This window comes from Rana temporaria, chromosome 6 (genome assembly GCF_905171775.1).
Source record: "Rana temporaria chromosome 6, aRanTem1.1, whole genome shotgun sequence".
Lineage (NCBI taxonomy): Eukaryota > Metazoa > Chordata > Amphibia > Anura > Ranidae > Rana > Rana temporaria.
This window is the reverse complement of record NC_053494.1, coordinates 32,011,845-32,039,075: the sequence shown is the minus strand read 5'-3', so window position 1 is coordinate 32,039,075 and position 27,231 is coordinate 32,011,845. Positions and strand designations below refer to the sequence as shown.

The following is a 27,231-nucleotide window of genomic DNA, read 5'->3' as shown; positions in this document are numbered from 1 at the left end:
GCACATCCACGTGACGGGGACTTTTATAGGGCCATTAAATCTGTCTTTGTTTGCATCTGCAAATATTAATTTATGGTAATATTTGCCTCTCTCTCTTCAGGCTCCTTAACTGAAGGTTAACAGCTGTAGCAGGCCTCGGCGTGACTGTGCATGTCAATACGTGTTGACGTTTTGTCTTCAGCAAAATGATTGCGATGGCTCTATTAGTTTTTTAATTGGGAATGTTCAGAGGGGGATTTAGACGATGTAGAACAATTACTAATACATAAAGGTAATCCGCCCCGGGAACAAGGAACAGTTTGCACTGTGTTCAAGTTGAATGAATGGTATTTTATCAATAACGCTGAAGGAGGGATATCCTTGATGCGTGGCCTGCATGTTTAAGTGTGGAACATCCGATTCTTTCATTAGCTGGGCTGCCAGTGATGATTACACAGGGAGAATGTAAAGAAGATGCATCCTTTTTAGGTATAGCCTGAAATCACCTCCTTGTGTCTGAGAAGTCTTGACCCGCGTTTAACCGATTGAGCCCCGGACCATTTTGGTGGTCAATGACCGGGCCACTTTTTGCGATTCGGCACTGCGCCGCTATAACTGACAATTGCGCCGTTGTGCGACGTGGCTCCCAAACAAAATTGACGTCCTTTTTTTTCCCCCCCACAAATAGAGATTTATTTTGGTTGTATTTGATCTTTTATTTTTTGCGCTATAAACAAAAAAAAGAGTGTAAATTTTGAAAAAAAAATGCAATATTTTTTACTTTTTGCGATAATAAATATCCCCCAAAAAATTATATAAAAAAATTCCACAATTTAGGCCGATACGTATTCTAAAAAAAAAATTGCAATAAGCGTTTATTGATTTGCTTGCGCAAAAGTTATAGCTTCTACAAAATAGGGGACTGTTTTATGGATTTTTTATTAATACATTTTTTTTTTTACTAGTTATGGCGGCGATCAGCGATTTTTATCGTGACTGCGACATTATGGCAGACACATCGGGCACTTTTGACACCATTTTGGGACCATTGTCATTTTTACAGTGATCAGTGCTATAAAAATGACACTGGCAGTGAAGAGTTAACCACTAGGTGGTGCTGCAGGGGTTAAGAGTTCCCTAAGGCGTGTTTCTTACTGTTGGGGGGCGTGGCTACACGTGACAGGTCAGTGACCACCCACTGGCCATCCCAGTGCTCCTCCTCCTCCGGGAGTCCCATCTCCTAAACCCAGTGTTCCCCCTCCTCTAGTCTCCTCTCCTCCAACCAGTGTCCTCGTCCTCCTCCTATCCCATGTCCTCCTCGTCCTCCTCCTATCCCATGTCCTCCTCGTCGTCCTCTTATCCCATGTCCTCCTCCTCTTATCCCATGTCCTCCTCGTCTTCTTCTTATCCCATGTCCTCCTCCTATCCCATGTCCTCCTCGTCCTCCTCCTATCCCATGTCCTCCTCGTCCTCCTCCTATCCCATGTCCTCCTCGTCCTCCTCCTAACCCATGTCCTCCTCGTCCTCCTCCTAACCCATGTCCTCCTCGTCCTCCTCCTAACCCATGTCCTCCTTGTCCTCCTCCTAACCCATGTCCTCCTCGTCCTCCTCCTAACCCATGTCCTCCTCCTTCTATCTATACATACTGATCATTTACAATCTACTGCTCATATACAATATACTGATCCTATATACTGCTCATACATCCTCCTCCATTAGTTGCTCCTGAAAAAAAAAATTGGAGTGACTTTTTATTATCTCTGAAAGTTCTGACATCTTCTCCACCCAGTGTCCTCCTCCAGTCCCATCTTCTCCACCCAGTGTCCTCTCCTCCAGTCCCATCCCCTCCGCCCAGTGTCCTCTCCTCCAGGGCCATCCCCTCCGCCCAGTGTCCTCTCCTCCAGGGCCATCCCCTCCGCCCAGTGTCCTCTTCTCCAGGGCCATCCCCTCCGCCCAGTGTCCTCTCCTCCAGGGCCATCCCCTCCGCCCAGTGTCCTCTCCTCCAGGGCCATCCCCTCCGCCCAGTGTCCTCTCCTCCAGGGCCATCCCCTCCGCCCAGTGTCCTCTCCTCCAGGGCCATCCCCTCCGCCCAGTGTCCTCTCCTCCAGGGCCATCCCCTCCGCCCAGTGTCCTCTCCTCCAGGGCCATCCCCTCCGCCCAGTGTCCTCTCCTCCAGGGCCATCCCCTCCGCCCAGTGTCCTCTCCTCCAGGGCCATCCCCTCCGCCCAGTGTCCTCTCCTCCAGGGCCATCCCCTCCGCCCAGTGTCCTCTCCTCCAGGGCCATCCCCTCCGCCCAGTGTCCTCTCCTCCAGGGCCATCCCCTCCGCCCAGTGTCCTCTCCTCCAGGGCCATCCCCTCCGCCCAGTGTCCTCTCCTCCAGGGCCATCCCCTCCGCCCAGTGTCCTCTCCTCCAGTGTCCTCTCATCCGCCCAGTGCCGTCCCATCTCCTTCACCCAAGCATGGCCCACAGTTGTCACCATTCGGAAACTCGCCCTGAAAAATACCATACAGCCATCGACATGCATGTAGACCAGAAGTGGCCGTAAAAAGGCTTCAGGAGATCGACAACACTTAAATAGGGGGGGGGGGGGGGGGGGGAATACGGTGAAAACAAGCGTTTTATTTGAAAAATAGGAAATTGTTGATACACCGTGCTTTACAAACCGAAAGGCATTTAGTTAGGATTTACATTCAAGGAGTTTCCTTTTTAGCATCTGGTGAGCCACAGGTTTCCATTGCCTCAACATATGCGGCTGAAAATGGTGTACGATTAAGTTTTCATGCTGATGGTTGTCTTCCTTAATTATCTATCAGTTTATACCGGAAAGCCCCGAGCTAAGCTTGTTTGAGATAGAAGAGGAAACCGCACGCTTGCAGAGAGCAGTCAAGCGCTTTGAGGAATATCTAGACTCAGCCAAGACACAGCAAGGATCAGGTGAGAGCACCGGCTGGAGCTGACAGCACTTCGATCTCTGCAACAACAAAAACGGGAGAGGGTAGGAGTTCATGAGCAGCGTCAGATCTATCGGCATTTGAAAGATGTCTTAATTATTTACGTTTAAAAGAGAGAGTGCCGGATTTAAGCCTCGTACACACGATCGGATTATCCGACGGGAATTGTGATGACAGGCAGTGGTTGGAAAAATGGACTGTTTTGTACGCTCCATCGGACAATTGTCAGTTTTTCCGCCAACAAATGTTGGATAGCATGCTTTAAAATTGTCCGCCAACAAATGTGTGTTAAATACAACAAACAAAAGTAACTGCCCCTACCTATGACGGGTTTATACAATAAGGAGCGCTGGAAAGGGCGCATATACATACAAAAACATAGAATATCCAGGCTCAAACTTACCGACCAATCGGCAACCAACCAAATTCGCCTGTCTAACTGTGTGCGTTAAAAACAGAGGTAAGTTTTAGCCTGGATATTCAGTATATGCAGTATACAGAGCGCCTTGATGGGGCCTGCAGCTTACACATGCATTTGCAAATGCGTGCAACTAAACCTCTGTTTTTAACGCACACAGTTAGACAGGTGAATTTGGTTGGTTGCTGATTGGTCGGTAAGTTTGAGCCTGGATATTCCATGTTTTTGTATGTATATGCGCCCTTTCCAGCGCTCCTTATTGTCATTGTGGTCAGGCAGCGCACTGGCACCTTTGCTTCCATATGCTGAGTGTGCAGTGTGCTTCTGCCCCTTTTAATGAGGGCTGGGCTACCTCCAGTCACCTGCCACTTATCTATCCATCGGCAGTCATGTGCTCCTACTGAGAAGACTTAAAATGCAATGTTATAGTTAGGACTGCAGTATACAGAGCGCCTTGACGGGGCCTGCAGCTTACACATGCATTTGCAAATGGGTGCAACTAAACCTCTTTTTTTAACGCACACAGTTAGACAGGTGAATTTGGTTGGTTGCTGATTGGTCGGTAAGTTTGAGCCTGGATATTCTATGTTTTTGTAACAAATGTGTGTTGTCGGATTATCCGATCGTGTGTACACAAGTCTTTCAGACAAAACTCCAAAGTACAAACACGCATGCTCAGAAGCAATGCTAACCATAACACAACATTAGCAGAAGTTGCCCAAAGGGTGGCGCTAAAGAGCTAAAATACCACATAGTTTTGTGTTTGTTGGCCGACAATTCTTTGCCGGTTTTATGAAAAAGAAGTTCACGCGCACACATACACACACTCTCTCATGGCCAAAAATATTGGCACCCCTGCACTCCTGTCAGATAATGCAATTACAACTGTTTAGGCATTCTCATGTTTTATTTCTTTTGTTTGTGTCGGTATGACACAAAAAAATGTGGAGAAACAAAAAGCCAAATCTGACACATTTCACGTAAAACTCCAAAAATAGACTGGACAAAATTGGCACCCTCAATTTAAAGCAGAGCTCCACCCAAAAATGTAAGCTTCCGCTTTTCGGAACCCCCCCCCCTCTCCGGTGTGACATTTGGCACCTTTCAGGGGGGAGGGGGGTGCAGATACCTGTCTTTAAGATATTTGGACCCACTTCCAGGAACAACTAGTGCGGCAGACACGCCCCTACCCGCAACGCCCCCCCACTGTCTCTTGGGAAATAAACTGTTCCCAGGAGAAAGCGGGGACCAGTCGCGGTGTGCTACTCGCGCATGCGCAGTAGGGAATCGGGCAGTGAAGCCGGAACGATTCACTTCCCGATTCCCTAACCGAGGATGGTGTCGAGTGCAGCCGAGAGACGAGCGATTGCTCGTCCTCAGCTGACGACATCGCGGGCGCACTGGACAGGTAAGTGTCCATTTTTTAAGTCAGCAGCTGCAGTATTTGTAGCTGCTGGCTTTAAAAAAAAAAAAATAATAATTGGGCGGAACCTCCGCTTTAATATTTGGTATCGGACCCCCTTGAAACAACTGAAATGAATGGCTTCCTGTAACCATCAATGAGTTTCTTCCACCTCTCTACTGGAATTTCGGACCACTCTTCTTTCGCCAACAGCTCCAGGTCTCTCTCAGACTGTCATTGGCTGACCGCTAATCACGTGGTAAGGGGCCCGCTATGATTGGCCACTTACCCTGCTCTGTGATCAGCCGAGTCCCAAGGGGGCGGTGCAAGAATGGGAGGACATCCATGTACGCCCTCCCGCCATTTGTAGCCTGCGCTTTAGCCGTCTTTTGGCTGTAGTGTGGGCGTCAAGTGGTTAAAGTCTTCTTCTTGTTCTTCTTCTTGTTCTTGTTCTTCTTCTTGTTCTTCTTCTTCTTCCTGTTCTTCTTCTTCCTCTTCTTGTTCTTCTTCTTCCTCTTCTTGTTCTTCTTCTTCCTGTTCTTGTTCTTCTTCTTCCTGTTCTTGTTCTTCTTGTTCTTCTTCAACAATTATGAACTTTACAAAAAATCTGTTACTTTGTTTCGTCTGTCCACAGCACATTCTCCCAAATAGATTTTGGCTTCCTCAGGTAAGTTTTGACAAAAGCTTTGATCAATTTTTCTCTTTCATCCACGTCCAGGGAGATTAGCTACAGTGCCATGGGCTGTAATCTTCTTGACAATGTTGCGCGCACACAGGAACATTAAGATCTCTGGAGATGGACTTGTAACCTTTGAAATTGTGCATGCTTTTAAACAATTTGTTTTTCAGTCCTCAGACAATTCTTTGCTGCTCTTTCTCTTCTCCATGCTCTCCGTGGCACATAGAGACACACAACAGAAAGGTTGAGTCAATTTTTGCAATTATTTCTTACAATTTTAAGAAGGTGCCAATAATTTTGTCCAGTCTTTTTTTGGAGTCTTTTTGCATTGAATGTGTCAGATTTGGCTTTTTATTTCTACACTTTTTTTTTTTTTGTCATATCGATACAAACAAAAGAAATAAACAAGAGAATGCCTAAACATTTGTAATTGCAACAATTTTTTTGGGAAGGGGTGCATCATTTAAAAGAAATGCAGGGGTGACAATATTTTTTTTGGTCATGACACTGTGTGTGTGTAATATATACAGGGCTTTTTTTCAGCAGGAACGTGGGGGAACGCAGTTCCGGCACCTCCCAAACTGAATGTATGTAATGGAAAGAGGTGCTGGAGAGTCTATTGATGATGGCAACTGGGGGGATCTATTTTTGCGAAGGAAGGGAGTTTATTGTTGCTGGGGAGTTCTTCTGTTGCTTGTGGAGGATCTATTGTTACTGGGAGGGGTGGTCAGTCGTTGCTAGGAGGGATGTATTGTTGAGGGAGGGGTCTTTGTTGCTGGCTGTTGGAGGGTCTATTGATGCTGGCTACTGGGGAATCTAGTGTTGCTCGGAGGTGGGTAGGGGGTGGGGTCAAGGGTGGCTCCTGTACCTATTCTCTGAAAAAAAAGCTCTGTATGTGTGTATGTATGTATGTATGTGTGTATGTATGTATGTATGTGTATGTATGTATATATATATGTGTGTGTGTGTGTATGTATGTATGTATGTATGTATGTATGTATGTGTATATATATATATATATATATATATATATATATATATATATATATATATATATGGGCAGTTACTAATTAAAATTTTTGTGTTCGATTAATCGTTTTTTTTTTAATCGGCTAATTTCGATTGATTATAAAAGAAGACTGTAATATCAGACATCTCCCCCCCACTGTAATATCAGAAATCTCCCCCAGCAGACATACCAGGATAGAAGCTGGCAGACCCTCTCCGTCTGGATCCATGAGTAGTTGAGGGGTGATGACGTCAGCGCGCCGCTCTAGGAGCTCACCTAGGCCGCCGCCAGGTGGACCAAGATGGCTGCCGCTCCGGAGCTAGGCCGAAGCCGCGGACTTTCCTATAGGCGAGGCAGCGGAGACCTGGAAGACGGCGGAGAGGTGAGTAATCGATCAAAATAATTTTGATCAATCCAAAAAATTTACGATTAATCGAGGGATTAATCGTTAATTTCCGCAGCCCTAATATGTGTGTGTGTGTGTGTGTGTGTGAAGTGGCGCTTAATATAAGACACAAATAAACAATCCTGTGCTAGTATATAGAAACAATCCTTATGTGCATAATAATAAAGAAATATATCCGTGAAATAAAAGAATCTTCCAATAATAAATAAAGTCCATTTGTAAAGTGCATCCAAAGTGATCTGATATTTTAGATAGAGGTGGGATCACTTCTCAGACAAACAAATGGGGATGAGGGGGGGGGGGGGAAGAAGAGGTATGGAAGTCCAAATTACAAATGGAGACTTGAAAATGAAGATGTCCTTCTACAATTCTCCCTCAGTGGTACCAGTCTCTCACCTTAATGGAAGACCCCAGTGCGTCTGATGGTGCATCAAGGAATAGCGATCACCAAACGGGGTTGTTGTGTCCTCCTCCAGGTGTCAGGTAAAAGGATCTCTGCGGCTGTTCATCCAATCCCTCCAACTTTTCTCCTTAAGGATATGATCTGGTAGCCAGACTTCCTTATTGGAGGAAATAATAAGGAAAGTCTGTCTATTTGTGATCGGTATTTCCTGAATTATTAAACGTTCACAAATTCCTTTCAGCTAAATTGTCTAGCTATATTCTTTGTCACATTCGACGACCCTTCACATTTGTAAAAGTGTTAAAACGCATATGGCAGCGTCGCGCATGTGCACTCCAGCGGGTAGCCAAATGTGATGGGTCGCCATATGTGACGAAGCACCGTTACCGGCGGCTCCCGTGCGCATGTGCGGGAGTGACGTCATTGCGGCTCCAGCCAGTCACTGCGCTGGAGCCAAGATACCCGTGGGATACCCCTGGGAGAGATGTACGAGGATGGCTGTGGGAGCTTCGATCTCAGGTAAGTAATTCATAATGAGCTAGTGTGCTATGCATACTAGCTCATTATGCCTTTGTCTTGCAAGGGTTTTTTTTTTTTCACTAATTAATAAAGTCTCCTGTTCCATTCTAATAGAAACTCCTGCTTTTCTATAGAAAACAGAGCAGATCGCTCCTAATTAACAAATAAGCTTGCACCCCACTTTAGTTGGAAGCACCTGCTCCCTTCTCTGTTTAGAAGAGTGGCACAGGCTTTATGCTTAGGCCGCTATCTAAGTTCCCCTATTTGTTCTTTGCTCTCTGTGGACTACAAAACACCCCTTCCCATCCATGTTATGCAGAGTGAGAGGGGAGGTGTTCTTAAAGGGGTTGTAAAGGTTTGTGTTTTTTCACCTTCATGCATCCTTTTCATTAAGGTGAAAAAATACCAGTATGGTAAGTAAGCGTTGTCAGTCACACTGGGGCAGTGTGTTACTGGTGGCATCACACGTGAAGCCTGCTGAAACCACCTGATCAGTCCCAGTGTTGTAGTAATAAACACGGCTTTCCCCAGCATCTCTTTACAGTAATGCAAGGCTTTCTCCCTGGTGTGGAGAAAACCTATTGAGGGGGGAGGGGGCGAGCAGGAGTGTCAGGACACTCTCTACTTTGCAGATAAAGGAGCTGTGTGTTAGTGGGCGTCCTGACACTCCTGCTCGCCCCCTCAAGAGGCTTTCTCCACACCAGGGAGAAAGGCTTGCATTACTGTGTGGAGTTACAGACAGAAGAACAGGAAGTGAGGATTTCTCAGAAGAAATAAGGACATTTAAAAGCAAAATGGAAGGATGAGGTAAGTGAAGGAGGACAGCACTAAGGTAAAGGAAGCTATTTAGGGAATTTATTTTTTACAACCCCTTTAAGCTTGGCAATGAGGTGAGCTAGTTACAGAAAATGGGGCGGGGTCAGGGGAAAATGCTGGCTACATGCTGAATACCATACAATGGTTGCAAGGAAGATCTTTTTTCTGTTAGTTCTAGAATTTCTGATTGGCTTTGGACTGGAACGAAATGGGTAGTTTTGTAAGGGCAATGCATTACAAAAATGGTTTGATTAGCAATAACATATTGATTTTTTTTCTTAACAAAGATATAATTTCCTTGCTCAAGGACCTGCAGAGCGTCTCATTATGTGAGGACGTGGGCTTTGCCTGTAACAGAATATTTAGGCAATTTTACTCTCTTGTTCCTCGCTGGCTATTTCTTCGCTCTCGGCTTGTCACTCTGACCGCCACTTGGCTGATTTTTCGAAGTTCACTTTTTCTCCTGGAGTGTCTGGCGGATTCATTTTGTTCTGTGGTATTAGAGAAATGGCGTGACTCATGCTGCTCGTCCCACCTAAATTGTAGCCCGCTGAGGTTCCATTAGGTTCAATCAGGCAAGAAGCGTGCAGCGTGTTCTTAACCCCTCAAATGCTGAGCAGGAGATGTCCAATTTCTTTTATACTCCTATATTCATATCCTGATGCTACTAGATTAATACCATCTGAGTAAGCCATTTTTATTATTAACCATTTGCCGACGTCGTTATACGGCGGCAGGTCGGCACGATCTCGTGAACCGTCGTAGCTGTACGTCGGCTCCTTTTAAGCGGGATAGCAGGTGTGCAGTTGCTCATGACCAGCGGCTGCGATGACCGCTGGCCACAAGCGATTGCGGGCACGAGAGGCAGAGCAGGGGCGTGTGTGTGTGTAAACGCACAAATCCCTGTTCTGTTTTGTGAGGAAAGACAGATCGTGAGTTCCTACAAGCTGGGAACCACGATCTGTCATTTCCTCTAGGTCAGTCCCCCCCCCCCCCCACAGTTGGAAACACACTAGGGAACACAATTGACCCTTTGATCACCCCCTTAGTGTTAAACCCTTTCCTGCTAGTGTCATTTTTACAGTATCCAGTGCATTTTTTTATAGCACTGATCGCTGTATAACCACTTCCATACCAGGCACTTATGCACCTTCCCGCCCAAGCCAATTTTCCGCTTTCAGCGCTGTCGCACTTTGAATGACAATTGCGCAGTCATGCTACACTGTACCCAAACAATTTTTTATCATTTTGTTCCAACAAATAGCTTTTTTTTGGTGGTATTTGATCACCTCTGTGATTTTTTATTTTTTGCTCAACAACTAAAAAAAGACCGAAAATTTTGAAAAAAATTAAGTTTTTATTTCTTTCTGTTAATTTTTTGGGTAAATTAATTTTCTAATTCGATTATGGGCACCGATGAGGTGGCACTGATGGGCACCAGTGAGGCGGCACTGTTGGACACTGATAGGCGGCACTGATGGGCACTGATAGGTGGCCCTGGTATGCGGCACTGATGGGCACTCATAGGTGGCACTCATGGGTGCTACTGATGGGTACTTATGGGTGGCACAGATAGGTGGGCACTGGGCATGGATGAGCACTGAGGGGTGGCACTGATGGACACTGAGGGGTGGCACTGATGGGATTGCTGGGCATCACTTGTTTATCCCAGTGCCAGTCCCATGTTGCCAGTCAGTGCGCCATGGCATCTATTCTCTTTTTTTTTTTTTTTTTACTGCCCTCCCCTAGTGGTCCAGTGTGGGCTTTCCTGGTGGTTCAGTGTGGGCATCCAGTGTCAGACGCGAGTGAGGAAGAACCAGCAACGACTTTTCCTGTTTACATCGTGATCAGCCGTGATTGGACACAGCTGATCACGTGGTAAAGAGCCTCCGCCGGAGGCTCTTTACCGAGATCGGAGAGGCAGGGTGTCAGACTAACACCCTGCATCACCGATCGCTGCGCGCCCCGGCATGAAATCCTGCAGGACGTCAATGGACGTCCAGTCAGGATTTCACAACCACTTCCCGGATGTTGATTGTCCATTGACCGGGCGGGAAGTGGATAAATGACAATGGTCCCAAAAATGTGTCAAAAGTGTCTGTGTCCGCCATAATGTTGCAGTCCCAATAAAAATCGCAGATTGCCGCCATTACTTGTAAAAAATTATGAAAAATGCAATAATTATATTCCCTATTTTGTAGACACTATAACTTTTCCGCAAACCAATCAATAAACGCTTATTGCAAATTTATTTTTTATATTACCAAAAAATATGTAGAAGAATACATATCGGCCTAAACTGAGACAAACATGGCGTAAAATCACCAATGCAACATTTATTGGAATGGCGCGTACAGACGATCGGACATTCCGACAACAAAACCGTGGATAAATTTCCGACAGATGCTGGTTCAAACTTGTCTTGCATCCACACGGTCACACAAATGTCGACAATTCCGAACATTAAGAACGCGGTCACGTACGACGGCACTAGAAAAGGGAAGTTCAATACCAGTCGTGTTGGTAGAAGTTTGGTGAGAGACGATTCGCGCTTTTTAGTCTCATGCTTTTCAGTCCGTTACAGCGTGACAAATGTGCTTTCTCCATTCTAAACGCTAGTTTTACCAGACCGAGTGCTTCCGTTTTGTACTTGATTCAGAGAATGCGTGGAATTTTGTGCGTCGGAATTGTCCACACATGATCGGGATTTTGTTGTCGGAAAATTTGAGAACCAGCTCTCAAACTTTTGTTGTCGGAAATTCCGACAACAAATGTCCGATGGGGCCTACACGCGGTCGGAATTTCCGACCAAAAACTCCCACATTTATTGTCGGAAATTCCGAGCGTGTGTACGCGGCATTACAGTTAAAAACACTAAGTATTGCAAGATATTTGTTTTGATTGCACACTGAATGTGATCATCTTCATTAAAAATCTCAGCACAGTTTTTTTTTTTTTTGCTCAGAGTTTATGATAAAGCAGCCATTATTAAAGCGGAGGTTCACCCGAAATTTTGACTTTGGCTCAAGTAAACTAGCAGGCAGAGGCAATAACTAATCAGAATTATTTTTTTTTTTTTAATGGCGATCCTTACCTTAGTACTGCAGCCGTTTCTCCCCTGTCCATAACTATTCCCCGCGGGAGTGGGCGTTCCTAATCACAGGCTGTGATTGACGTGCTTCCGACCGGCGCATACTGCGCGTCACGAGTTGCCGAAAGAAGCCGAACGTCGGTGCGGCTCTATATGGCGCATGCGCACAGACGTTCGGATTCTTTCGGCAACTTGTGACGCGCAGTATGCGCCGGTCAGAAGCACGTCAATCACAGCCTGTGATTAGGAACGCCCACTCCCGAGGGAAAGCCGGGGGGCCGAAAATAGCGCTATAATGGTATGTAAGGGAAAAAAAACACAAACCGCATACTGTCGGTCTCTCTAAGGTCGGTCCATGTAGTATTAGAATTTTTTTTTTAGGGTGAACCCCCGCTTTAAATGGGGTTCCTTCAGAGTTTCTTAGGGGACCTGTGATGAACTCGCCTGCCAAATTATGGTGCCTGCGTATTTATAGAGCCAACACCGCGTGGCAGAAGGCCGCATTGTTCCTTTTATCCTTATCTGGGAACCCCTCTTCTTGCCTGTTTATAGTTCAGGAGATTAAAACCCAAATCTGGACTCCAATGCCCCCTCTTTCCAGGCACTATTTTATGTTTTTCTCTACTTGGCATTTTTAGAAGTTTTTAGGCCATATGACTTTTCGCCTGTTCTCCAACAGTGGGTGGTCCTTGAGTATACAGAGGGGTATTGTCTTCATAACATTGTCTTTCTGCATCTTTTTTTTTTAAAGGGGAGTTCCAGCCAATTTGTATGTTTATTAAAAGTCAGCAGCTACAAAAAGTGTAGCTGCTGGCTTTTAATAAACAGACTTACCTGCTCCAGCGACGCGCCGGCCGGGGTTCCGCTCCTCTCCCCCCCCTCCCCGGCCGGCGTCTTCATTCTCAGTGTGGGCACCCGGCCGTGACAGCTTTCGGCTTCACGGCCGAGCACCCACTGCGCATGCGCGAGCGGCGCAGCCCCATGTAATTGGCCAGGAGATCGCCTAGGACCTGTGACGTGTCCTAGGCGATCGCCTACAGCAGCCCCTTCCTGTAGGCGATTAAGCTTAGTCGCCTACAGGAAGGAGGAAGTGGGACAGGAAGTCCCACTCTTCCTGAAGCCCCCACTCCCCCCCCCCAAAAAAATTACATGCCAAATGTGGCATGTAAGGGGGAGAGGAGTGGGTTAAGAGGAAGTTCCACATTTGGGTGGAACTCCTCTTTAAGTTGTTCTTTATTGATTTCCTTGACTCTGACCTCTCCTTCAGCTCCCATATCCAATCACTGGCTAAATCCTGCCGGCTTAACCCCTGCAACATCTCCAGAATTCGACCCTTTCTGACTAATGACACCACAAAGCAACTTATTCACTCCTTGATTATTTCCCGCCTTGACTACTGCAACTCTCTCCTTAATGGCCGACCCTTAACCACTTAAGGACCCATTCACGCCGATATACATCGGCAGAACGGCACGGCTGGGCACAATCACGTACCTGTACATGTCTCTTTAAGCCCAGCTGGCGGCGCGCTCGCAACACGGTCCGAAGCTCCGTGACCGCGGACCCGATCGCCGCCAGTGTCCCGCGATCGGTCACCGGAGCTGAAGAACGGAGAGAGGCGTTTGTAAAACACACCTTCCCCGTTCTTCATTGTGGCAGTGTCAGTGATCGTCTCTTCCATGACATAGGGAAAGACGATCACTGATGTCACACGTACAGCCCTGCCCCCCTACAGTTAGAAACACGTATGAGGTCACACTTAACCCCTACAGTGCCCCCTAGTGGTTAACTCCTAAACTGCAATTGTCATTTTCACTGTAAACAGTGCATTTTTATAGCACTTTTTGCTGTGAAAATGACAATGGTCCCAAAAATGTGTCAAAATTGTTCGATGTGTACGCTATAATGTCGCAGTCATGAAAAAAATCGCTGATCGCCGCCATTGGTAGTAAAAAAAAGAAATAATAATAAAAATGCAATAAAACTATCCCCTATTTTGTAAACGCTATAAACCAATCGATAAACGCTTCTTGCGATTTTTTTTTTTTTTTTTTTTTTTACCAAACATAGCTAGAAGAATACATATCGGCCTAAACTGAGGGGGAAAAAAAAATTGTTCTCTTTTTGGGGATATTTATTATAGCAAAAAGTAAAAAATATTGATTTTTTTTCAAAATTGTCGCTCTATTTTTGTTTATAGTGCAAAAAATAAAAACCGCAGAGGTGATCAAATACCACCAAAAGAAAGCTCTATTTGTGGGGAAAAAAGGACGCCAATTTTGTTTGGGAGCCACATCGCACGACCGCGCAATTGTCAGTTAAAGCGACGCAGTGCCGAATCGCAAAAAGTGCTCTGGTCTTTGACCAGCAATATGGTCCAGGGCTTAAGTGGTTAAAGGAACCTATTTAGAAAATAAAAAAACAAACCTTTGCAACCCCTTCAAGAAAGGGTTCCCCAAGACTTGAAAATTATTTCAAGGGTTCCTCTTGGTATAAAGGCTGTGATGGAGCATGCATGGGGAGGAAGGGAGTGGAACTATGCCAAATAAACATTTCCTTTTATTGTTGAAGATATATGCCTGCCCTCTTATTTATCATCTTATTGTCCAAGAATGATACCAGGGCACCTGATTATAGAATCATGTACAGGTTGCATATTCTGCTAATTCTTTTGACATTTTTGAAGGGTCATAGTTTGACGACGGATCCAAATCTGACATTTTCTCTGGTTTTCTAAAGGTCCGGCTCACTGGCAACATTATCGTTCGCTGCTGATGCTGGAAGCGATGCAAGATGAAGTAGCCAAATCTCATTGCGAGGTACAGAAACTCGAGCTGGGTAAGTAATGGACCTTGTTATCAGGCCAGACATTCTGTCCCATCTTGTTGCGCAATCGGTCTCCTCACAACCCTATTACATCGCGATCCATCATCTGGAGGACAAGAGGTCGCCATCTGCTTCATAAATACAAAGTGGTAAAAAGCCAATTTATCTGGAAATGTGAGCTGAAAATTACAGTACAATATGTAACGGGCTGCTCACTTGGGGAAAAAATACTTTCAGATGTTTGACGGTGACCGAGAATAAAGATATTTATTTTTTTATTTTATTTTTTGAAGATGCAATTAACAAAAAAAATTGAAATGTTCTGTAAAATTGTATATTTGGTGTGACTTCTAGCTCTGAAGACAAGAAAATTGCTCACTTTAATGGTAATATATAGAGCGTTTTTTGTACTATTTTCTTTAATATGGTCAGAAATACAAAAAATTGCTTTTTTTTTTTTTTTTTAGACCGCTAAAAAAAAAAAATAGCCTACAGTTACAGTAGGTGGAGCCTCTAGGCTGCTTTTCATGCTATACAGTTTCTTCTAGTTAGAAAAAGTTAAAGTCCAACTGAATTTTCAACTTAACCACTTCAGCCCCCGGACCATTATGCAGTTAAAGGACCAGGCCACTTTTTGCGATTCGGCACTGCGTCGCTTTAACTAACAATTGCACGGTTGAGCGACGTGGCTCCCAAACAAAATTGGCGTCCTTTTTTCCCCACAAATAGAGCTTTCTTTTGGTGGCATTTGATCACTTCTGCGGTTTTTATTTTTTGCGCTATAAACAAAAATAGAGCGACAGTTTTGAAAAAAATGCAATATTTTTTACTTTTTGCTATAATAAATATCACCAAAAAAGATATACATTTTTTTTTCCTCAGTTGAGGCCGATCCGTATTCTACATATTTTTGGTAAAATCGCAATAAGCATTTATTGATTGGTTTGCGCAAAATTTATAGCGTCTACCAAATAGGGGATAGTTTTATTGCATTTTTATTAATAATTTAAATTTTTTCTACTAATGACGGCGATTAGCGTTTTTTTTTATTTTTATTTTTTTTTATCGTGACTGCGACATTATGGAGGACACATCGGACACTTTGTCACTATTTTGGGACCATTACACTGGCAGTGAAGGGGTTAACCAGGAGGGGGCGCTATAGGGGTTAAGTGATTCTTACTGTGGGGGGGCGTGGCTGGGCGTGTGACGTCACTGATCGTCGTTCCCTATGACAGGGCACAGACTATCAGTGACAGGCTCACTAGGAAGCACGGGAGAGGTTTGTTTACACTTGCCTCTCCCCGTTCTTCCTCTCTTTGACCCGATCGTGGGACACTGGCGGCGATCGGGTCCGCTCGCGGCCCATGGCTGGGATCTTAAAGTGGACGTGTATGTACGCCCTTGTGCCCAGCTTTGCCATTTTGCCGATGTATATCGTCGTGCGGCGATCCCCAATCGGTTAATATGATCAGAAATACAAAAAAATTACAAATAATTTTTTTTTTTTTTTTTTTTTTAGACAGCTAAATATGAAATGGTGAAAAAATGGCCTACAGTTACAGTTTTCACATTCTATACAGTTCCTTCTAGTTAGAAAAAGTTAAAGCCCAACTGAATTTTCAGCTTAAAACCGCTAAATTCTAAAAACTTGGAGTGGGACTTTATGTACACTATTTATCGGGGGGTATACCGCGCGCCGGCGTATAACGCGCACCCCAAGCTTAGAAAGGTAAAAAAGGGAAAAAAAGAAAACTTACATTTTTGCCCTGCGTCCATCGGCGGCCTTGTCCGGCATCCGTCTGCGGCCTTGTGCGGGGTCCGTCCAGCCTTGTGGGTGCGGCTTCCTTGCGCTGGGTCTGTCTGCGGCTTTGGAGGTGTCCATCTGCGGCCTCCATCCAGGTGTCCGTCTCCGTCCAGCGTGTCCGTCTGCGGCTTTGGAGGTGTCCATCTGCGGCCTCCATCCAGGTGTCCGTCTCCGTCCAGCGTGTTCGTTTTTGGATTTGGCGCGAGCCGAGAGGAGCCGGATTTCCTGTGTGTTCGGCGTGTGGGCCTACCCGAGTGCGCAGTACGCTTGGCTCTAGGCTAGCGGCTCAGAGACAGCGGGGATCGGCGTATATCGCGCACCCACGATTTTCCCCTGATTTTAAGGGGGAAAAAGTGTGTGCGGTATACGCCGATAAATACGGTAGGTACTGCATGTGCTGGGCTGTGTTTGACACCACTGTGGCGGTCCTATATGTCCTCTCGTTGTCACTATTCATCTGTATCAGAGGTTTAGCTGTAACACTATCTTTCAAGTTATACAACAAAAATTGGGCTAACTTTACTTTTTTTTTTTTTTTTTAAAAAGGCGTTTGAACAATTATTGCGCAAATACCGTGCGAGATAAAAAGCTGCAATGACCGCCATTTTATTCCCTAGGGTGTCTGCTAAAAACATGATACATAGTGTTTGGAGGTTCTGAGTAATTTTCTAGCAAAAAAAAATGATGATGATTTTTACATGTAGGAGAGGAGTGCCAGAATAGGCCCGGTACTGAAGTGGTTAAAATGAAACGCAACCTTCTGGTGCAGTTACATTTATATGGCACCCCCTCCTGTTTTATACTCATCTGTCCCAGATCCAGATAGCTGATGCTCCCTAGGTCACTTGTCAAATTCTCCCTGGCGGGGCCCATGCATGGACCCTCCATTCATTCCAGTGGGCTCATGCTCCAGACTAGCTCACCATAGGAATGAATGGGAGGAGAGGAAGAATTTGACAAGTGAGCGATCTGTTGCTGGATCAGGGACGGGTGTCTGGGAGGTTGGGGGCTGCAATTACAAAGGTGCAATTAATCTTTAGAGCGCACATTTCATACAGAGGTTTGTCGTCGGTTCTATCAGAAAATGAGTAGAAAAAACATCTGCTGCATCGCCCAGCTCTCTGGCACTAGCGAATCACACTGGATCATAAAATGGAAATCAATAGCCTGTCAGCTGCTGTCACTCCCATGATTCCAAACAAACCACTAATTTAATGACAGGTTGGGAGGTTTATTTCCACTCGACAATCAAATTGATTATCCTTAATGTCGCATTTTACAGATATTTTCTATTTTTTTTTTTTTTAATGAATGATGAAACCTCCTTTGTTAGATGTTGGAGGGAATGTGTTGTTCCAGATGTCCGTTATTTGACGGAGCTATGATCTAGATCTCTTCCCAATTTTTACTCTAAACTCCTCCAGGCAAAGAATAAGCAAGAAAACATTTAATTTGCTTATGTATTCATTGTAAATCATGAAATGTTTATATAATGTACACTAATCCCGGAAGATATCTTATCAGTCTCTTGTAAAGCGAGCACAGGAGCACTCGGCAGTACTGCATTACACCATGCTATCCGCCGCCATACACGGCTCGATCGATTGATTCCCCCGTCTACGCTAATAGTATAGATTGCAGTAGTGGTGCGTCCATTAACCACTTGAAGACCGGCTCATGTCTAAATACGTCGGCAGAATGACACAGTTGGGCAAAGTGACGTATATTTACATCACTTTGAATTTCCCGCCTAGCGCGTGCGCCCCTGCCGCGAGCTCCGTGACCGTGCCCATGGCACACGTGGACTCGATGTCTGCCGGTGAGCTGCAGAACTGAGAGAGGCAAGTGTAAACAAGGCATCTCCCCGGTTCTGCCTTGTGACACAGCACTGATCGTCTGCTCCCTCTCATCGGGAGCAGCGATCAGTGACGTGTCACTTGTAGCCACACCCACTAACAGAATCACTCCCTAGGAGACGCTTAACCTCTTCCTAGCCCCCTAGTGGTTAACCCCTTTACTGCCAGTCACATTTATACAGTAATCGGCGCATTTGTATAGCACTGATCGCTGTATAGATTGTGAATGGTACTAAAATAGCGTCAAAAGTGTCCCATGTGTCCGTCCTAATGTCGCAGTCATGATAAAAATCGCTGATCGCCGCCATTACTAGTAAAAAAAAAAAATGATTAAGAAAAATGCCATAAAACTATCCCCTATTTTGTAGAGACTATATCTTTTGCGCAAATCGATCAATAAACGGTCATTGCAATATTTTTGGTAAAAAAGGAAAAAAAAATGTAGAAGAATACTTATCGGCCTAAACTGAGGAAAAAACATTTTATTTATATATATATATATATATATATATATATATATATATATATATATATATAAAGCTGAAATTACTGGCGCTACGATTGGATGCCTATCAGCAGGAGGACACAGGAGCAAGATTAATTTTATATCGCAATCCCAGTCTTGCATAGGTGTCCTGTGTCCTCCACACATCACAGTCCCCCATTTCACATCGGTTTCCTCTTCACATTCCCCTAAGCCCTGATGAAGGGAGCAGAATGTGATCCTTGAAATGTGAAATGTGTTGCCTATCAAGTGTATCACAGATTTAGGATTAAATCTTTTTATTTGGATCTCAACATATTTCATTGAAATCAAGCGGCACTTTTGCAGGTGCTTTTAACCCTTTTTTAGCCGCTAGCGGGGGGTTAAAAGCGTCCGTAAAGCGATGCAAAAATGATGGTAAAGCGCTGCCAAAAATGGCGCCACTTTACCGCCAACACCCGGGCTTTGCGTGTGTGAAAGCACTTCTAAGAACGTATAGAGACCGATAGATGATTAGCTAAATAATGAAGGGAGACATGGATCGATGGGGAAGTATGCTTTGCTTTGAATTTTAAAAATTTATCAAATAGCATTTTTGGTTTGTGGTGCTCAGACTCTGTGTAGTTCTCCTTTTAAGAGAACAGCTTTTAAGAACTCGGACTGTAGATAAAATTAAATCTTATAAAGTCTCAATCCACTTTAGCAGTCTCAGTGTAGCACCAGCTGCTGAAGGCAAACAAGACTTTATAAGATTCAGTTTTCTCTACAGTCCTCAATAGCTGTTCCCCAAAAGCCCTGATGAAGGGAGCAGAATGTGACCCTCGAAATGTGTTGCCTATCAAGTGTATCACCGATTTAGGATTTAAATATTTTTATCAGGATTTCAACATACTCCAATCTTCTGCTTCAACTATATGGTCTCGTGTACACTAGACGTTCTATAAACGCCAGTAGCGTTCGCTGTAGAATACGTCTTTAAGCATTTTTTAGCTTTTGCAGGTTTTTTTGTGTTTTTTTTTTTAAACAAAACTATACTCCCACAAAAGCTTATGGCTCAAAAACGCTGATAGACATTGACTAGCTGTGTTTTTTTAGCGGGGGGAGGGAGGCTGAAAACGCCACAGCCAAAAACTGCTGATAACAGCTTATGTGTGCTGGGGAGTTTATTGGCTGCAGAAAAAAATGTCCAGTGTGCATGAGGCCTTAAAGGGGTTGTAAACCCTCAAGGTTGCTATGCATTATAGCCCTTACACACGATCCGACAATCGAATGAAAAATGGCGCTTTCGACGCAATGGTACAAAAATCAGATCGTTGGCACAGAGCGTTCGAGAGTCGATCGCGACAATTCATCCGATTTTATTATTTTATCGGACAAGCACGAAAATTTTCCTCGTACGATACCAGATTGTACGATTTTTCGTTCGTCAGTACAATTGTCGTCCAAAAATACAATACAAATACATAACACATTTTTTATTTATTTTTTCTGTCGTACAAGAATTTTCGTGACTTTAGTAACCCATTCAATTTCTACTTGGGACTCTTAAGCGGAAAAAGTCGGACGATCTGTCGTCTGATTTTCAGATCGTGTGTACAGACCATTAAAGTGCAAAACCTCCTGTCATGCAGCAGCCCCTCCCCAGGCCCCCTTTTACTTACCTGAGCCCCGTAATTCCCACAACGGGAACAACCACACCAGCTTCGGCTGGTGTCTCACGTCCTGATTGGATAGATTGATCGCAGCGCCACCATTGGCTCCCACTGATGTCAATCAAATCCAATGATGTGGGGGCGGGGCCAAGTCCTGCTGCCTGTCAATAGACGCAGCAGCAGGACTCGGGAGCACGCCCACACGAGTGTCCTGAAGGAGAGCGCTTCTCCAACGGGGGACACTGGAGAAGAGGAGGAGCCACGGGTGCAGCTGAGAGACCCCAGAAGAGGAGGATCGGGGTCACTCTGTGCATAACCAACTGCACAGAAGAGGTAGTTGTGACATGTTTGTTAATCACTTCCTAGCCGGCCATCGACAATTGACAGCCACAAGGTGGCTCTACAATGTCAGGGAGAGAAGACCGATGGTGTGTCCCTTGTACATAGGGACATTGATCAGTCACCTCCCCCAGTCAGTCCCCTCCCCCCCACAGTAAGAATCGCCTAGCAGGGAACACATTTAACCCCTTGATCGCCCCCTAGTGTTAACCCCTTCCTTGCCAGTCACATTTATACAGTAATTAGTGCATATTTAAAGCACTGTTCGCTGTATAAATGTGAATGGTCCCAAAAATGTGTCAAACGTGTCCGATTTGTCCGCCGTAATATCGAAGTCCTGACAAAAATCGCAGATCGCTGCCATTACTAGTAAAAAAATTAAACAATAATATAAAAAAATTCTATCCCCTATTTTGTAGGCGCAATAACTTTTGCGCAAACCAATCACTATACACTTATTGTTTTTTTTTTTTATTGTTTTTTTTTTTTTTTTCAAAAAATATGTAGAAGAATGCATATCGGCCTATACTGAGAATTTTTTATTTTATTTTTTTAAATGGGATATTTATTATAGCAAAAAGTAAAAAATATTGTGTTTTTTTTTTTTGTTTTTTTCAAAATTGTTGGTCTTTTTTGTTTATAGAAAAAAAAAAAAAAATCGCAGAGATGATCAAATACCACCAAAAGAAAGCTCTATTTGTGGGGAAAAAAAAGAACGTCAATCTTGTTTGGGAGCCACGTCGCACGACTGCGCAATTGTCATTCAAAGCGTGACGGTGCTGAAAGCTGAAATTTCGCCTGGGCAGGAAGGGGGTATATGTGCCCAGTAAGCAAGTGTTTAAAAAAATAAATAAAAAAAACATGGGTTTAGTTGCCCTTTTAAATTTACATTTGTAGAGTCCCTCCGTGTATGGAAGCAGCCCACATACTACCCATATGCACCACTGGTACAACAATACAGTTTTGAACAACTCAATCGTGGGCACCAAGTATTCTGTGTACATGGTGATGACATACGCCAACCTCTGATGATGGGGGCCAGGGCCGCTGATATGGGGGGACCACCAGTCCTCCTGTAGGGGGCCCGGGCACACAGGGGGCCCAAACAGCAGGGGGAATTATTGTGGTTTTCTACCCTTCCTGCCAGCTTTCAGCTGCTGCAGGGAGAGACAGACACAGGGCATCATTCCTGTAATTGCTTCCCTGACACCAATTCCCCTCCCTGTTCTGCCTGCTCCTGATTTTTCCCCCCTGTGTGTCCCCTTGTCACTGTGAATATTTTTTTTTTTATGTAAAAAAACTAATTAAAGGGCTAATTCACACAGGTTTTCTGTTATTTGTGTCCACTAATAATGAATTTAGTGTATTTTTTTGTGAAAATATGGTATATTGGGGGGGCCCTGTGATTTCTAACAGCAGTCCTCATGGGGGCACATGTGTTCTGTCTACTTCTGTGTGTGTGTGTGTGTGTGTGTATATATATATATATGTATGTATATATATATATATATATATATATATATATATATATATATATATATATATATATAATTAGAATAGAATGGAATGTATGTGTGTGTGTGTGTATTGCTTATTCCTTTTTATCTATTTAGTTGCAGAGCAATACAAGAAGTGGTGTAAGAAGCTTTCCATTGACATTGACAGCTCAGAGGTGGCGGGCTGTCCCCCTGAATTGTGCGCCCTGCCGCCTGTACTCGTGTACAGCCATCCGGATGAACTTCGTGAGCTGACTAGTACTCATCTCCGAGTGCGGGAGCTGCAGCAGAAGATCCATTTACAAAAGGTAACATGAGTCCTTTACATGGTACGGAGAATCCTCTGTTAGATTTTATTGCATAAGTCAGCACTCGTCGATCTATACCTTTTTTGCTCCTCCTTTGTGTCTTCTCTGTGCTTCTGTCCATTTCTATCTGTCTTCTAATGTCTTATTAAAGATGAGCATTTTGTGTCTTGATAAAATTACACACTAGTTTAAAACGTAACTAAAGTCTGCGGTACTTACTTCTATGGTCCGATGTCCCTTGCTGGTGCTGGCATCTTCTACCCGGCTTCTTCCCGGTGCCAGGCTGCAGTTGTCTTCATTGGCTGGCGCGGGTTGATGCCGTTGTTGCACATACACAAGCGTTCAGTCATCCTGGTGTCCTGTCGAGAAGTGCCCCCTATCAAAATGAGAACAGCTGAGTTTACGATCAGCTGTAGACGGCGCCTGCGCACAATAGCCGACACTGTGCCACACGCACCCGAAGCTCTTTCATGTCTGTAAGGGGTGGATGTGTACATGATGGGGGTGTATTTTTTAATGATGGGCAGTGCCGCAAAGATGGCAGCCCCCATCTTTGCAGCACTGCCCATCATTAAAAAAAAAAAAGGCCCCATCATGTACACATCCGTCCCTCACACGCGCCCATCATGAACAAATCTGCCCCTTACAGACATGAACGAGCATTGGGCATTTCTCGATTGGGGGCATTTCTGGGAGCTGTGCTAAAAAGATGTCTGTCTGGTAGGTTTATTTTTCTGCAATAAGCAGCTTTTTTTCCTTTCTTAAAGCGGAGGTCCACCCTAAAGTGGAACTCCCGCTGATCGGAACCCTCCCCCCCACCGGTGTCACATTTGACACCTTTTAGGGGGGAGGGGGGTGCAGATACCTGTCTAAAGAGACTGGCTGGAATGCGAAATTACGCAAACCTACGTGATTTCGCACAACCGAGCCGACCTGTTATACGGCGGCTGGTCGGCTAGTGGTTAAAGCTCCAAATTCACCTTTTTTTTTACTAACCAAATTTTCTAGGTTTGAGAGTAGATATAAATGGATATGTAATTCTCATCGTTTTTAAAAACCATGTAAACCGAAAAGGACTGCAGGAGATGAGCAGCAACTGAGATTACAACAAAGGGTAAAACAAATGTAATAAAAAATAAATAAGTAAATAAAAAAGAAGTAAATAAAAATAAATGGTATTTGTTTCAAATACACAATTCTTTAGAAAAACAATAAAAAAGTTCTGAGGGTGAAATCGTTTTCTTGGACCCAGGAATATGGGCCAGTCAATTTAATGGTAAGTTATTTGCTATACCATGCATTTTGCTGGTCTTTGGCAGCCCTAGTTAAGACTCATTGGGCTAGATTCAGCAAGAATTTACGCCAGCGTATCTATAGATACGCCGCGTAAATTCAAAGCTGCGCCGGCGTATCTTCTTTCCGTATTCAGAAAGCAAGATACGCGAAAATTAGGCTAAGATCCGACTGGCGTAAGTCTCTTACGCCGTCGTATCTTAGGGTGCATATTTACGCTGGCCGCTAGGTGGCGCTTCCGAAGTAGAATATGTAAATGACCTAGATACGCCTATTCACAAACGTACGTGCGCCCGGCGGAATTTTTTACGTCGTTTGCGTAAGGCTTTTTCCGGCGTAACGTTGCTCCTGCTTCTATGAGGCGTACACAATGTTAAGTATGGATGTCGTTCCCGCGTCAAATTTTTAATTTTTTATGTTGTTTGCGTAAGTCGTTCGCGAATAGGGCTGGACGTAATTTACGCTCACGTCGAAAGCAATGACGATTTGCGGCGGAATTTCGAGCATGCGCACTGGGATTCTTTCATGAACGGCGCATGCCGTAAAATACGCGGGGGTCAACAATAATTTAAATAAAACACGCCCACATCATCCCCATTTGAATTAGGCGGGCTTACGACCGGCCCACATACCTTACGCCGCCGTAACTTAGGGCGCAAGTTCTTTATGAATACGGAACTTGCGCCCTAATTTACGGCGGAGTAACGTAACAGAGATACGTTACGCCCGCACTAAATTACGCAGGGCTATCTGAATCTAGCCCATTGTATCCAATGAGCAGCTGTATGAGGTCATTTAATTTACACTTTCTCGGTACTGTGACCACAGATCTGTACCCTTCTCTGATCATTCTCCGGGAGGCTTCTCTTATCTGTTCTCTCTATGGAATATACAGCTGTGCAGTCTAAATGTCTAAAGACAGGAAGCCCCTTAAGCAGCCCAGTACAAAATGTCTAGAACTGATGAGAATTCTGCGCACATCTACCCACCGCCGGGCACCAGGGTTACCGCAGGATCACACAGCAGAGTTCCCTGTCCTTCTGATGTGTGCGCCATCCCCTGCAGGTCCCTATGGTGGGGGAGCTGGAGAAGCTGCAGCAAACAATGACTCTGCACGGATTTACTAACCACAAAGGCAAAACTGATTTCCGTGCAGTAGCAAGTTTCTGTACCAGAGACCATTTAATACATTACAGAAACAATCTCCTGGTTAGATCCTCAAATCACCAGAAGATATAATAAGAACAGGAATACAAATTTATAAAGAAATTCCAGTTTGAGGTCTGTGGCCTTAACCCATTCACTGCCAGAGCATTTTTGTGGGGTGGGGGGGGTTTGGACACTTTAAAAAAATAATTTAGGTCTAAAGATTAACTAAAACTCCCAAATGTATATTTTCTGAAAGCAGTCACCCTGGAGAATAAAATAGTGATGGTTGCAATTTTTTATGTTGCATATTCGTGCAACCATTTATGAAACACAAAGTTTCAGTAAACAAAAAAAATACACTAAAGTTAAGTTTAGGGCACACACACACACAATATATTGGCAAATGTTTTGGTAAAAGGTAAATGGTGAGGTTGTGCCGAGTGAATAGATACCCAACATGTCAAGGCCCAAAAATGGAACGTCCGCTTTAAGTACTGGTGACCTCCCGACGTGCCACTTTTGGCATGTCATTTTTTTGGGGGGGAGTGGGTACCCTGTTACAGGCACCCAGCTACCACTTGCGCCGTGGCACCGGAAGGAAGATCACCTCTGTCCCCTACCATCTTCTGGGACACGTCACAGGTCCTAGAAGATTGCCTGGCGCATGTGCATTGCGCCCCCTGGCTGTGAGAGGAGGCACAATACCAGCGCCATGGAGAGCTACCCACAATACCGGGCTTCGTATGCCCGCATCTCTGAACCCCGGAACAGGTGAGTGTCCGATCTTATTAAAAGTCAGCAGCTACACTTTTTGTAGCTGCTGACTTTTAAATGGGTGGAACTCCTCTTTAAATGGCATGCAATCTGGAAATGTCAACTCTATATTTTCCATAGGCAACACTTTAAAAGCCCCTGTAGGTCTTCAGTGTTGAGTTAGATTTGAATAACAGCCCCAGAATTATTGTCTACTGTCTGTACGTTTTTCTATGAATGGACTTTGATACGCTGCATTTTTTTCTTATATTGCAATTGAATGTTATTAAAAAAAATACCTTTTCTTTCCAATCTGCAGTGCTGTCATTTTTCTGTAAAATGCAATATGGCTACCTGGAGGCGTTCTGTACACAATGGGTAAATGGAGCGCCCCAAGCACCCAATATGCAATTTGCTACTTGTGTGATTGGCTTACTGACTTTCCCAGAAGTCTGCACTAATATTCAAATCAGATTTTGAGCATCCCCTGCAACAAAAATTTCATTTTTGGTGAGATACTCTTGAAGGGAAATCAAGTCCAAAGGAATGCAGGCCCTGTCACTTTCCTTTTAGAGCCCTGCAGGTGCAGCAGCTGATTGATAATTATAAAATCACTCCCATTGACATTCATTTTGCAGACACAGAGAAACAGACATTTTTTCAGAATAACAAAAGGTAGGAATCTGCAACAAAGTTTGTTAAAGTCCTTGCAATGTCCATAGATCACCCAGAGGGGGGATGTGTTTTTTTTTTTTCTCAACAACAGTGGCGTTACTCTTTAAAGTGGGGGTTCCACCCACAATTTTTTTTTTTTCAAAAGTCAGCAGGTTTCTAGGGTTGTCCAGATACCGATACCAGTATCGGGACCGATACCGAGTATTTGCGGGAGTACTCGTACTCGCGCAAATACCCCGATACCTAAATAGAATACTTCCCCCCCCTTTCCCCCCCCGTCGCTGCATCGCGCCGCCGCATCGAGGGACATTGCTAGAGGGACATGGCTGCATATGTGAGGGACATGGCTGCATATGTGAGGGACATGGCTAGAGGGACATGGCTGCATATGTGAGGGACATGGCTAGAGGGACATTGCTGCATATGTTAGGGACATGGCTGCATATGTGAGGGACATGGCTAGAGGGACATGGCTGCATATGTGAGGGACATGGCTGCATATGTGAGGGACATGGCTAGAGGGACATTGCTGCATATGTGAGGGACATGGCTAGAGGGACATTGCTGCATATGTGAGGGACATGGCTAGAGGGACATTGCTGCATATGTGAGGGACATGGCTAGAGGGACATGGCTGCATATGTGAGGGACATGGCTAGAGGGACATGGCTGCATATGTGGGGGGACATGGCTGCATATGTGGGGGACATGGCTGCATATGTGGGGGACATGGCTGCATATGTGGGGGACATGGCTGCATTTGGGGACACATTTAAAAAAAGTATCGGTATTCGGTATCGGCGACTACTTGAAAAAAAAGTATCGGTACTTGTACTCGGTCCAAAAAAAGTGGTATCGGGACAACCCTACTACAAACACTGTAGCTGCTGACTTTTAAGGCTTCATTTCCATGGACGTT

General features: G+C 44.6%; 1 protein-coding gene across 1 annotated transcript in view; it reads left to right on the top strand.

Moving 5' to 3' along the window:
* The window catches only part of TEDC2 (tubulin epsilon and delta complex 2), a 76,157-nt gene that overhangs the window by 47,403 nt on the left and 1,523 nt on the right, over window positions 1–27,231 (top strand). Inside the window, exons 9-11 of the mRNA XM_040356609.1 lie at window positions 2,794–2,914; window positions 14,414–14,512; window positions 22,252–22,442. Of these exons, the coding sequence (XP_040212543.1) occupies window positions 2,794–2,914; window positions 14,414–14,512; window positions 22,252–22,442 (411 nt within the window). The remainder of the gene's footprint in view (window positions 1–2,793; window positions 2,915–14,413; window positions 14,513–22,251; window positions 22,443–27,231) is intronic.